This window comes from Patella vulgata, chromosome 6, assembly GCF_932274485.2.
Source record: "Patella vulgata chromosome 6, xgPatVulg1.2, whole genome shotgun sequence".
Classification (NCBI taxonomy): Eukaryota; Metazoa; Mollusca; class Gastropoda; family Patellidae; genus Patella; species Patella vulgata.
This window is the reverse complement of record NC_065884.2, coordinates 43,253,836-43,268,352: the sequence shown is the minus strand read 5'-3', so window position 1 is coordinate 43,268,352 and position 14,517 is coordinate 43,253,836. Positions and strand designations below refer to the sequence as shown.

The window sequence follows — 14,517 nt, the reverse complement described above, 5'->3', positions numbered from 1 at the left end:
AAGGTATTACAATCCGCACGTGGTCATGGCAGCGGGAGACGTGATGCGCGTGTTTGTGGCGGCATTGCTCATGGCTGCTATTGATATTTTTGTTCATTTTATATATCTTTATCAAAATCCAGTGAAAAAAACAATATCTTTTAAGTATTTCATGGAGAAAAATTCGTTTTCGTGTTAGCTTTAGTGTGAAATGAGAAATCCAAAATGGCCGCCATGACGTCACGTGACTACATTATTATGCAAATTTCCAAAATTCTATTTTTTCCTCTTAGCCCAACCCCATGCCCATCCCAACAGACAAAAATTTTTTTCATAAAAGCTTCCATAAGTACTGCTTGGCATTCAGTTCCAACCTCCCTTTTTTCCTCAAAAAAGGGTCTAGCACAGGCAGTGGATTTACGTCTAGCATTGAAAGGGTTAACAAGGTTTATCAGCTGCCATTTTGTTTTGACTTGTTGACGACATTTCGTCTGCTATCATCTCACAATACTCACTAGTTTAGCACTTCCCGCCGTTTTTATTGCCAAGGAGATTTCATTTGATTCCTATACAGCTTCCAATGTAATTAAATTTGTCATTTTACAGCGTTAATAATTACAAATCAACCCTGAAGCGCTAGTGGGAAATATTAATCGTTGAACTCAGTCAAGACATTCGCCAAATTAACATCTATACCTCAATAAAAGCAAAGTTGTTATGTTCCATTGTCTTGATCAATCGAATTGCTTATTGCTACTTTGCCTTAGCAGAAAATTCCCATAATCGAACTTAGTCAATGTATTGATATAATGAATCTGTACTCAAGAGTTTTCGTCGCTGTCACCCAATTAGAACCAAAGTTATTGTGCTCCAAAGTCTCAACCATTCAAATTGTTTATCTCCGCTTAGCCTTATTGGAAAATACGCATGATTGAACTCTGTCAATTCATTCACCTAATAGACACCTACACCAATTGTGAACATTCTACCTCAAGTAGAAGGAAAGTTATTGTGTTCCAAAATCTGAACCAATCAGATTGAAGTCTCTAATTTGCCTTAGTAAAAAATGCTCAGCATCAAACTTTTTTAAGGTATTGATGTAATGAAACTGTAGACAACTATCACTCAATTAGAATCAAAGTTGTCAAGCTTCAAAGTCTTGACCAATCAAATTGCTTATCGCTCTGCTTACCCTGAGCCAAAGATGCTCATTATCAAACTTAGTCTAGGTATTGATGTGATGTAACTATGCACCTAGTTTAGTTAGATAGTTATCGTGTCCCAATGCATCAACCAATCAAATTGCTTATCTCTCCTTAAGCAAAGCAGAAAAGGCTCATCTACGAACTCTATCAAGGCATTCAGCTAATGAACACCTACACCAAGGTTGAACTTTCTACCTCAAGGGTTAATGTGTTCCAAAGTCTGGACCAATCAAATTGCTTATCGCCCTGCTTACCCTCAGCAGAAACTTCGCCAGGGTATTGATGTAATGAAACTATAGGCCTACACTAGGTTTAATCACTCTAACTTAATTACAACTAAATAGTAAGTGCAGGAGGACTGCACCACACATAGAGTCCATTGTGTAATGCCAGCATGAGTCATGATCTGCTATATGCTACAAGAAATATGAATGTAAGCATATTGAAGTAAAAGTTACCTATACAAGTAACCATATTGGTGAAATGCATATATATATATATATATATACAGGGGTGGATTGGGGCTGGGAACCGGGAGGTCCGGGGGCTCTCCCCCCTGAAAATTTTGAAAAATGAACCCCAAATATGCGATTTGGTCTCATATCTGATTATAATCTGTCAAATAATATATCTCATAAATCGATTAATTTAGGCCAAAACCCCGACCTGCAGGTAATTTACAACCATCGACCTGTGAAATTATCATATCGTCATATTATTAATTAACGTATTATCATTGTATCGTCAAGAGTCAAGAGAATTTAACTGGTTAAAAAATGGGACTAGTTGAGAAAATTTTGACCATTTGGTTAACCAGTTAGGAATATTGAATAAGTAGGAATATTTTCATTAAAAAATGTCTCATTTTTGTGCCGGGAGCTGGCGGGAGCACTAGTTGATTCCTCCTGTGAGACACATTGGTACAGAGTGACTAAAGTAAAATTCATGAAAGCTGCTTTTTGAATTTTGGATTTGTTGTTCCAGGTAAATTATTTTACCTTGACTCCGAACTTGAACATTTGACACACTAGTCTAAAACTAAAAGTTCTAAGAAACATTTTTAGTATTCAATAGAATTGAGGTATATTGAATATAGTTAGGGCATTTATGTTCCATTTACCATAAAAACAGTAAAAAAACAAACAATACTGAATACAAAGAAGCAAATGAGAAAATGTAAACCTTCTCGAAAGACCGCCATCTGCTGACTGAATGACGTGACGTAAAAGGCGGTAGGCAAAGCCTTATAGGTAAGGTTGCGACAACTGTGAAGCCAGAAATTTCATATGACGTTATGAAAATAAGAAGTCAAGTGTACAAAGGCGCCATCTTGGGTCCCAACAGGGATGTTGATAGATATATATCATAGATTTCTGCGAAAAAGAGAGAGAGAAATGAGTTTTAAAGTCCACTCGACACAAACTAGGTCATTTCGGGACTAACATATGGTTCAATTTATATTTCAACAATTCGCTTCCGCGTAGTGGTCTTTAGCAGTGAAAGGAAAACCGGAGGACCCGGAGAAAACCCACAAGGTTGGATAGGCGACCCTACTCCTTGTCACGTACAACCGGGGAATCGAAACAACGCCAGTTGACTCAATGACAGGCTTTATGATACAGCACTCACATGCTAACCATTCGGCCACCTACCCCCCCCCCCCCCCCCCAAACCCTGCAAAAAAGACTATAGGAGATAAAACATACATTTTTTAAACGAAAAGTATAGCTCACATTATTGTTTAGATAACAAACCTCATCTTTCAACCCTCCGTGTTTCGAGATAAGAGATGGTGCTATATAGTTCCACGTAGCGAAGCCCAACGCAAACACATCGGGCCTCTGTAAGCAAAATTGACAATATTTTTTTTCATCAAAAGGACGATTGATTATTGTTATTTATAATATATCTGCCACATCCAATTACAATTAAGCATATAATCCTACCTGAAAAGTGTATAAAGCATCGTATTTAAAATCGAGGCGTTAAGTCGTTACTAGAAACGCCATTCTTAAACGGAAGGTGTATGTCGGATTAAAACAACGCTTCATTTAATGTTAAACTCGAATATTTGGAGTTAGGTGATAGTTGTGCCACTACATTGGCCTCTATAAGTTTAATTAGTCATAATAGTATACACTTATCTTATTTTTAAGATGTTACACGCATTAGTAAAGAAACTGAGTTTGCCACTTGTAACTAAAGGCACCCAATCGTAGCTAAAAACAAGCACATCAGTATCTCAACGTTTTTAGCTACGTTCGCGTAGCTAATTATTGTTATATAGCCTAATTCATAAGAAAATAAAATAGAAGATACACCAGATAAAAGCGCTATTAAATATATTTAACTTGTATATTTTTTGTGCAGACGGATTAAGTGAATTTGTTTGTGGTAAGATGCTGTCACTCCCCGCTTATGTGTAAATAATAATATTAATTTATTTACAAAACTATGGTTTATCCCAACTACAGTGTAAACATGGTTTAGAGACTGTATATGAAATACAGGGTACACAATGTTTTAGAGACAACAGGGTAGATTATGGATTAGAGACTTCGTCTGAACTACAGGGTACATCGAACTATAGGGTACACCATGGTTTAGAGACTATCCGAACTATAGGGTACATGCTTGTTTAGAGGGACTATGTTTATCCCAACTACAGTGTAAACATGGTTTAGAGACTGTATATGAAAAACAGGGTACACCATGATTTAGAGAACACAGAGTAGAGACTATCCGAACTATAGGGTACATGCTTGTTTAGAGGGACTATGTTTATCCCAACTACAGTGTAACATGGTTTAGAGACTGTATATGAAAAACAGGGTACACCATGTTTTAGAGAACACAGAGTAGATTATGGATTAGAGACTTCGTCTGAACTACAGGGTACATCATGGTTTAGAGACTATCCGAACTACAGGGTACATGCTTGTTTAGAGGGACTATATCCAGGGGCGTACATAAAGATTTTGTTTCGGGGGGGGGGGGTGTATAGCAAAAATGCCACCGACTGATGTCCCTAATATGAGTGACGTAGTCAGGGGCCGAGCACCACAGGTGATAGTTTTCTAGGGACCAGTAGCTGATCTGGAAGCTGGGAATAGGGGCTGGGGGTGTTGCGGTTCCAAATCTAGGGCGCCATCCACAATCACATTCCACATAACACCATAACACTGGGCGTCCCGGTAGAACATAGATTGTATTGCCATTGGGGTTCTCTCCCTGCTATTAATAAAACTGATCGTAAAACCCAACAACCCCTAAAACACATATTATTATAAGACATATTACAAAATTCAGCAATTTTGGATTAAATTTTGCTAGCCATTTTTAATTGTTGTCATCATGGATTCAGATCAGTTTTGAATCCGGCGACATCGAAAACCGTGTAAATGACATGTTACAAGTAGTATCCAACAGAAAATAATGAGGATTAAATTAACATCCGCCGATTTGTGTTGCTGCCTTTTGGCTTTTCGAAATTTATCTTTAAATTCAGAGACATTGAAAACCATATAAAAGACATAGCAAAGGTAATATCTTAAGAAATTATCGCCGCCATTTTATTCCCAAATTGATGTTGTTGTTTTTGGGGGTGTTTTTAATGATATTATATTACCAAATTTGACAACCATTTTGAAAGAAATGCCCACCACCAATGAAATATACATTTTTTTTAATTGATGTTTGCCAAATTCGATTTTTCAGCACATTTCGCCTGCATAACCACTCTGTGTTTTAGGAATTTAAAAAGAAATTATTTATCCTCCCACCGGGCCCGTATCTACAGGGGGCGCCCCCCCCCCCCCCCGCGTGAAATGCTCGCCCCCCACGCTCAGAAATTGCTAACAATCATTAAAGTATACACAGTTCCTTATATTAACCTAAAAAAACTACGCTTCCCGACGCAACAGACAACACCCAGATCCTATTTGAAGTAGTGGACAGCGTTTTGACAGAAATGGAACGGAGATTCATCAATCAAGGGTGGTTGTATGAGGCGGTCCACTGCCATGAGCAGAAGATCTGAAAAATTCTTAGATCTAAAGACTCTTGCTCCATTATCGCGCTTGGGAATTACCATACCATCAAGTGCGGAACTTCAAGTCTGTAAGGCTTACATTGATCGTCTAAACAGTAAACATCCCTATTGACGAACTTGACTCAAGCAAATTGTTAGAATTATTGTATACAAATAGTGCGGCCTTTTCCGATACCTACGCTTTGGCTGCTACAATAGCTACATTCGGGCCAAGCAGTGCAGTATGTGAGGCAACATTTTCTACCATGGCCAGTATAAATAGTGAGCAACGTCGCTCCATGACGTACATGCGCCATCGTAACTTGGTTATGTTGGCATTTGAGCGAAGACGAACTAAAATGATTGACATGGACCAATTTATTACCAAATTTCAACCAAAACACACGCGACTGCAACTATCATAAACTAACTGTTTGATGCCAGGAGCGAAAAAATTATTAACATTTACCAGTACTGAGTACCGACAAAGTAAAGTGCGACTCGAAACAAAAATTTAGCGGTATTTATTTAAAACGCTATGCTATCAGTATGCGCATATTATTAATCCCACGGTATCTCATTACTTTATAAACCATTTTTTTTTGTACTAATCTAAAATAGTTTTAAATAAATTTTAAAAATCACGATTTTTTTTGTTTGAATACTTATTTTAAAATGCTTATTAGACGCCTATGTAACTACATAGCATGATGATTACAACAGTCTGTTAGAATGACCTTTCCGAAAATTTCCTCAAAATGTTCGCCCCCCTACCGAAAGGTAATGCCCCCCCCCCCGCTTAATGGTGTCTAGATACGGGCCCGCCTCCCACCACTGAAAGACACTGATTACGAGATATCGTTTTCTGAAATTTCCCCGATTTTGAGTTTGTCTGACATATTTATCATTGAACCAAACTACATTGGTTTCTTTTGCAATTTGTTTAGGATAAATAATTGTAGACCGTAAAACGTTATCCCCCCCCCCCCCCCAATAAAACGTTTTGTTAAGTAAAGCTATTTATCCCTCCACCACTGAAAGATACTGATTACGAGATATCGCTTTCTGAAAATTCTCCGATTTTGAGTATGATTTTGCAATTTGTTTAGGATAAATTGTAGCCCGTAAAACATTATCCCAAGACAAAAATAAAGCTGTATGACGCCATGACGTCATAGTTTTTTTGTGGCGCCATAGTTGGGACCCAAGTAATACCCCTACAAGAAATGCAAAACGGGTATGCTGAAGAGATCGTGCTATGAACGTGTATTTATAGAAAGGCATAAAGTAAGGGCGATAATCTAGATAGGATTAGGAAACTACAGAAAAATTTAAGATAAATATTAAATTAGATCATTATCCAATATGTAGTCGGTTATATAGGCCTACTTATAAGATATGTCAAACTTGGTATGTTGAAGAAATGGAAGTTTCGAAATTTCTTTAAAAATGCGCAAATGTGTACCGCCTCAGGCAGTGCACTTAAAATAAAGAGATTTTATTCTGGAAAGAGATTGTTGTTTATTGGCGGCTATTTTACTACTTCAAAGCCAAATTTGTCCGTTTTGTCGAAAATACCAACATTAAATTTATTGTTAATTATTTTAATTTCCAGTTCAAGAACATGTGCATTTATAGTGGCAGTTTTTTTATTTAAACATGCATTATGCATGAGCAAAATCTGCTTATTACAAGTCTTTCTTTAGGCCTGAAATGTTATCTAAATTATCAATTAGACATTAATTAACTTATCCAGACCATAATAAACTCTCGATGTCAAGGCTAGCCATCGATGTTGGCTGGATTAGATTCCTATATGCCGCTAACGGCTATCGATAATTAAATCAATAAAAGTGGATAATCGAGACTATCCTGTTTATATTAATGATTTTAGTAATGATGACCGAGACTATGCAAAAATATCACCCGCTTCTTTCTCGGTTCATAGTGGATCAATTTGACTGAAATTTTCAGCAAATTACCTTTACACTATCTAGTTTTTAACTATTATAGCGAGAACTACCATCTCTTTATCTTATCTCCCATAATGTATCTTTAATATTAGTTCTGGGGGATGTATTTCACTTTTATATTTGTTGAAAGTTCCGTTATCATTGATAGGTGTTATGTCATCAATGTATCGGAAGATATAGTTTAGACTTTTAGCTACTTTGTAATCCGTTTTTCGTTTATGATCCTCAAAGCAGAATTCATATTTATATAAATGTGCGTTTGCCATAAATGGGGCGGGACCAGTTCCCATTGGTAAACCAATAGTTTACTGTATTATCTGATCCCCAACCTCAAATATGACATTGTCAATGAGGAAATGTATAATTTTGTTTAAACTTTTCTTTATCAAAACCTGGTGTTGGCATTGCGACGTTTATAATCCATATTTAGCATCTTCTGAGTAAATGGCCATCAAGTTTCTGCCTTTCCCGAAAGCTCCATTAAAATTTTTATCCACAAACCAATCCAAATTATCTTAAAGATCTGAATATTGAAGCATAGTATACAAAGTAGAAAAATCAAAGGTTTCTGTAGTTTTTGCATTAAGTATTTGATTGATTTTATCTAAAGTTTCTACGATGGGTTTATTTTTCATCAATTATGAAAAAACTATTAATGCCAGTATAACTGCGAGGTGTTCTGCACCAAATGGCATGTTGGGTTTGGCATAATTTAAGTCCTTTGGTAATTGTTTTAGCCAAAGGTTTTGTTTGGCAGTTGCTAGAGGTTATTGTGTACCAGAATTTTACTGGGTTTTTATGGAATTTAGATATAGAATAAATGTAATTTGTGCAACTATTTTAACCTTATCTTTAATATCATTACTCCTGTTGAAAGTATATTGATTATGCAAAATATCCAGTTTAGTTAAATCCGTTATAAGTGTCATTTTTGGTATTAGGCCAAAGTCCAACTTCAGTAAGAATATTTCTAAGATAGTATTTTTTAGAGGTAAAAGCAATATTGTTGTTAGCAAAATAATTGTTGCGTTTAATGTGCAGCAAAAGACCACTGTGGCAAGGTGGTATTAAAGAAAGGTTTGTTATTTTTTACCCATAAAAGCTTTCTTCTAGCGTCATATACCGATATAAGTCGCTTTTCGCGATATTTTCTACCTTTGCTCCTCTCATTATCGAACAAAATGTGTATTTTTGGATCACCTTTTGCGAGGAGAACGATTGGGATGTCTATTTCGCCTGTACAAGAATGCAAAATACAATTTGTTTCAGTGCCTACATTATTTTGCAATGCAAAATGGAGTAGGTAAGCTATTTTGGGTACCTTGTGGTGTGTTTTCAGTTCTAGGATATTCTCGACACTTTCAATACTAATCTTGATATTTTTTGATCCAAGCAAGATTAGTATTGAAAGTGTCAAGAATATCTTGGCCTACATGCTTTCAGTGGTAATGACTGTCTTTCCTTTTCAAAACAAATTTCTAACAATTTTTAAAGAGCTTGGACAGATATGTTTCTGATGACGTAATTGCTGGCTTAGAAAAAATTTGTTATACCATGTACGGCGAAAGGCGACTTACATCAGTAAAATAACAAACCTATCTTTATTACCATATTGCCTGAGTAGTCTTTTGCTGCACATAAAACGCAGAAAATATTTTGCAACAATATGGACATAGACTGAAAAACTAATAATCGAACAAGATGACCCTACGATACAAGGCTGGAATGAAGATTTACAATGTGAATGGGTATCTGAAGCATATTCAAAGGATATATGTGAGCTGTTGATTAGCAACCAAGAAGATATTTATCCCGCTCACATTATAAACTTTAATTTTAAATCTTCTGATGAAGACTCTAAGAATAAACTAATATCTAAACATGTCTCTGATTTACTATGTTTTTTGATTTACATTTCCAGATATAATTTAATATTTTGAATTACGAAATAGGTACTGAACGAAATGGCTAACGAGAAGCCACTTTTCAGGTCAAATTTGAATGTAGTGGTTTCCGTCCCCAAAAATACATTTCTTTCAAAAAGAGATTGTTAAAAGAAACGGGTTCATCTTGTACAAACTGACAGACAGGTGTGACGACACTATACAAATAAATTTCAATACTGGCTACAAAAAGATTTATTCTGTATGTACAAAAGTTTATTTCATTTTTTCTTTTTTTAGATTTTATTCTAACACACATAGATTCTAGCACTCGCATCATCTTAAAATATACAATTATTTTATAATTAAAATCATAGATAATACAACAAATACAAATGATATACACCATATCACTATAAAATAAGTTAAATACTAAACACCTAACTAAATACTTCATACATACATAATTACTTTAAAAACTTTTTCTTTTTTAGCGACTAAAGTTGCAATAGATTTACTGTAGTATCAATGGCTTGATTTGATAACATTTGACAAAATACTTCTGCAAAGGAAAACAGTAATTTTCTTGAGAATAAGAATTGAAATATATTGCAAGCAATAATCTGTATAAATATGACATTCAATAATAGAAATAATTGTACATAATGGTCACTGAGGATAATATTAATAAACTGGACATAATGGTATTATGAAATCTTTCTATGGTGTCATTAATAACAAGTAATAGTCAAACATGAGAACTAATATAACAACTGTCCAATCGGTAATACTTATATAAACTGATAAATATGTGGTGTCATAGACAAAAGTTCTACAGATTCCATAAAATGTTTGTTCTCAGTAATGTCGATATCAGATAAAGACAATTCAAACTAAAAATAACACGTTGAGTTTTAAAAATACTTTCTCTTTCACATCTAAGCAGTTCACACATTGACAGAAAAATTCAAAAAACCAAATACTAAACAAAACAAAAGTTATTACAAAAAATGCTATCTACATTTTTTTTTGATAACTTGTATACACTACACATATTATAAATATAAAGACAATTTTTCACTAAAACTATATCTACACAAAAACAATTAAATAAGTCAACATAGAGAGTCAGTAATAAAATGTCTATAATACATGTATTACAGTCCAATATTTAATAACATATATGTACTGCCAATGTCAGGAGTTTTTATGACGGAAACATTCAATGATTATTTTTTTTTCATTCTTAACTTTTAAAATGAAAACACATAAATGGTCAAAGTGGTTTAGTTTTACTTGTCTTCTCTATCTTCAACATTGCAAATTTAATTATTTTGTATTAATAGTGTAATAGTATTTAATTGAAAGGAATTAAATAGTCTGTTCTACAAATGTTTCTGAACTGTAAAATGTTTAATGAACTGTTCAAAGCCGATAAAATAATAAATATATTAACAGTTATTACTATTTGTTGCATCAATATAATATACATAGTGAAGGCAAATATTATCTGATTGTTTAAATGATAGAAGCTTAAGCTGAATAATCTATTTTTGTGTTTTGATATCCCCCTAGAAATACATCTAATAAATACAGATTGTATCAATTTATATGCTGTAATATTTCACTTTGAAGAAAATTATTAATTCTTAATATAAAAATCCATTATCATCCATATTCACACAAATTATTTAGAAATGAATATGGTATCTGAACTAATAACTCATAGTTGTACAATCCCAGAATGACAAACATTTTAATAAATAGTATAACTCTATAATATTAGAGTTCTTGGTTTCAGTGATAAAAGATAATGACGCGCTAATTCAGTCATATCTGTTTGATCTTTAGTTTTTCCACAAGCAACTCTCTCATAGTTATGTTCCAACTGAAAAATAATCAAAAACAAATATTTATTAAATACAAATATGTAGTATTAGAGCACCTTCACATTGAAATATAACCTTTTATAGGCCCATATTTACTTGTTGGGATGTCACGAAATCCTGTTGCTGATTTTATAAATATATCAGAATACTTTTATGTGCGTTTGCCAAGCAAGATACGCCCACATTTTGCAAGAGATAGAGAACAAGCTAAAAACAAAAGCGATTTTTCGTACAATCATGGGCTGTAATCCAAGAAGTTACAGTCTGATATGCCCAAATAGCGGAAGGAACTGAGATTTTTGGGACATAAACATATATTATAAGTTTCATCAAAATCTTGACAACAATTGTGACTTCTAGAGGGTCCACAACCTTGGTATCACATACTTTTACACTATTTGCGTACAAGGAGATGCCATTTGGTCAGGCAGTTTTGGTCTAATTTTCTCAAAATTGGAACTCAACCGTACTTAGGGTATAATGGAGATAAATTTAAACGTTTTTTAAAATTGGATAAAAATTGTGACCTCTAGAGGATCCACAAGCTAAAAACGTGATTTTTCGTACAATCAGGGGGCATAAATCAGGAAGTTACAGTCCAATAAGCACAAATATTAAAAGGAACCATGATCTTTGGATTATAAACATGCATTTCAAGTTTCATCAAAATCAGACAGATTATAATAACCAGTGGCTGCCAGACTGAATCCGCCCACATTTTCGAGAGATGGATAGAGGACAAGCTAAAAAGAAAGTGATTTTTCCTACAATCAAGGGCCTTAAATTCAGGAAATTACAATTCAATATCAAAAGGAACTCAGATCTTTGGGTTATAAACTTACATTTCAAGTTTCAATAAAATCAGATAAAAATTGTGACCACTATAGTGTCCACAAGCTTGATATACTGTATTTTTACGCTATTTGAGAACGAAGGGCGGCCATTTTGTCTGTCAGTTTTGGGCCGATTTTCACGAAATTCGAACTCAGCTGTCCTTAGGGTGTAACGGTGATATAATAATACGGTTTTTTTAAATCTGATAAAAATTATGACCTCTATAGGGTCTTCAAGCTAAAAACACGATTTTTCGTACAATCAGGGGCCATAATTCAGGGGCTATTTTTCAAGTTTCGTAAAAATCGGATAAGAATTGTGACCTGTAGAGTGTCCACAAACAAATTGTGGACAGACGGATGTCCGAACGGACAGGGGTGATGACAATATACGTCCACATGAAAATGTGGGCGTATAAAAATTATGACCTGTAGAGTGTCCACAAACAAATTGTGGACGGACGGACGGACAGGGGCGACTGCATAAACCTCAAAGAACTACATACTCTGATGAAAAACAAACAATTCTATTTCACTTACTTTTGTAAATTTTGGTGGTGTCTCACAGAAAGTTATCCTTTTACTTGATTTCTTGTCTTTATTCTATAAATGATAATTGAAATTTACAAACTTAACAATACGTAATGAATGAAATGAAATTGGGTTTATCGTCCTACTGTTCTGCTCTGAACTGGGCTAATGAAAATGGGCATATGCCATACAGTGGGCAATGAAGGAAATGTTGCCCGGACAGCGGCACTATGGCCTACTCTTACATCAAATTCCAACTATCAAGGGATCTTTTATGTGCACACTAATGTGTACAAAGGACCTTGGTTTTTCATCCCATCCGAACGACTAGACAGCTGTCCTTGTCAGGCCCTTTATCCTGCATCACTGACAGGGGCCACGCTGGAAAAAAATGGATGAACATTCACGGCCAATGCAGGGATCAAACACCCGACCTCCAGGCTAGTGAGCCAGTGTCTTACCCACTTAGGCACCGTGACCCCCCCCCCACCTCCTTTACAATATGTACCAATTCACTATAACATCAATCTCTATAAGTTATGACTGAACAATTTATAATACAAGAATTGTTGCACAAAAACAATTTCAAGCTTCATAAAACTAAAAGCATATTTTTGAAAGCAGATAAAACCAGCTGGATACGCCCACATTTTGCAAGAGATGGACAGAGAACAAGCTAAAAACAAAAACGATTTTATGTACAATCAGGGGTCATAATCCAGAAAGTTATGGTCTAAAAGGTGCAAATATTGAAACGGATTTTGGAATATAAAGAAATGTTTTAAGTTTTACAAAATCGGATAAAAATTGTGACCTCTACTCTAGAGGGTCCATAAACTTTGTCTTACATACTTAAATACACAATTTGTGTACAATGGGCGGCCATTTTGTCGGGCAGTTTCATTTTGATTTTCCCGAAATTCGAATTCAACCTTCATTATGGTGGAATGGTGATATATCTAAACAGTTTTTAAAATCAAATTGTGATCTCTTGACTCTCAGACTCCACAAGCTAAAAATACAATTTTTCGACCAATCAGGAGCAATAATCCAGGAAGTTACGTTAGGATATGTGTGATTATCAAAAGGAAACAAGATCTTTATGATAAATTATATATTTAAAGTTTCATCGAAATCAGATAAAAACTGTGGCCTCTAGAGGGTCAACAACCTTGATATACCATATTTTTACACTATTTGAGTACAAGGGGCGGCCATTATGTTCATCAGTTTTAGTACGATTGTCACGAAATTCGAACTCAACCATCATCAGTGTATAACTGTGATATATTCACACATTTTTTTTTTACATTGGATAAAAATTGTGACCTCTATAGGGACCATAAGCTCAAAACAATCAAGGGCCATAATTCAGGAAGATACAATTTGATATGCGCGAATATCGAACGAAACCAAGATCTTTGGGTTATATACATGCATTCAAGTTTCTTCAAAATCATTAGAGTGTAAGGGTGATATACTACTACGTTTTTATTAAATCGGATAAAAATTGTGATCTCTGATTTTTTCGTACAATCAGGGGCCATAATTCAAGAAGGTACAATCCAATATGCGGAATATCGAAAGAAACCAAGATCTTTGGAATATAAACGTGCATTCCAAGTTTCATCAAAATCGGATGAAAATTGTGACCTCTAGAGGGTCCATAACCTTGATATACCATATTTTACACTATTTATGTACAATGGGCAACCATTTTGTCCTGACGACAATATACGAGGGGAAGTCAATAAGTTCATAGAAGTGAGTATTGATACACCCCTGAAGACATCATCATTGATGTCATTATTGCCATCTGACGACAGTTTACAGACATAAACAACCCTTACTTGAGATTTACAGCCTGTTGAACACAGGTAACCTTCTGTAATCATGGAAAGTTCTAAAACTGAGCATCGTTAATGCGACCGAAATACATAAACGTATGACCAATGTGTATGGGAAGGATGCCCTTCAATATTCTGGTCAGCCGAGTTTAAGCGGGGTCACAGGGCTTAATCATGTCCGATCATAGAATAAAGGTGGACGAGATATCTTCAGAGTGTGGCATTTCTCATGGAAGTGTTTGCACCATAATTCCTGAGCACTTGCACATGTCTAAGGTGTCTGCAAGATGGGTCCCACGAAACTTAAATGCACAAGATCGACACCAGAGAGTTGAATCCAGTTGTGA

The 14,517-nt window shown here is 35.0% G+C and overlaps 1 protein-coding gene across 1 annotated transcript in view; it reads right to left on the bottom strand.

Moving 5' to 3' along the window:
- Positions 1-9,307: 9,307 nt before the first annotated feature.
- Positions 9,308-14,517, bottom strand: part of LOC126823273 (transcriptional activator Myb) — a 28,160-nt gene continuing 22,950 nt past the window's right edge. Inside the window, exons 15-16 of the mRNA XM_050552006.2 lie at positions 12,333-12,395; positions 9,308-10,958 (exon numbers count right to left, since the gene is read on the bottom strand). Coding sequence (XP_050407963.1) covers positions 10,845-10,958; positions 12,333-12,395 — 177 coding nt within the window. The 3' untranslated portion in view covers positions 9,308-10,844. The remainder of the gene's footprint in view (positions 10,959-12,332; positions 12,396-14,517) is intronic.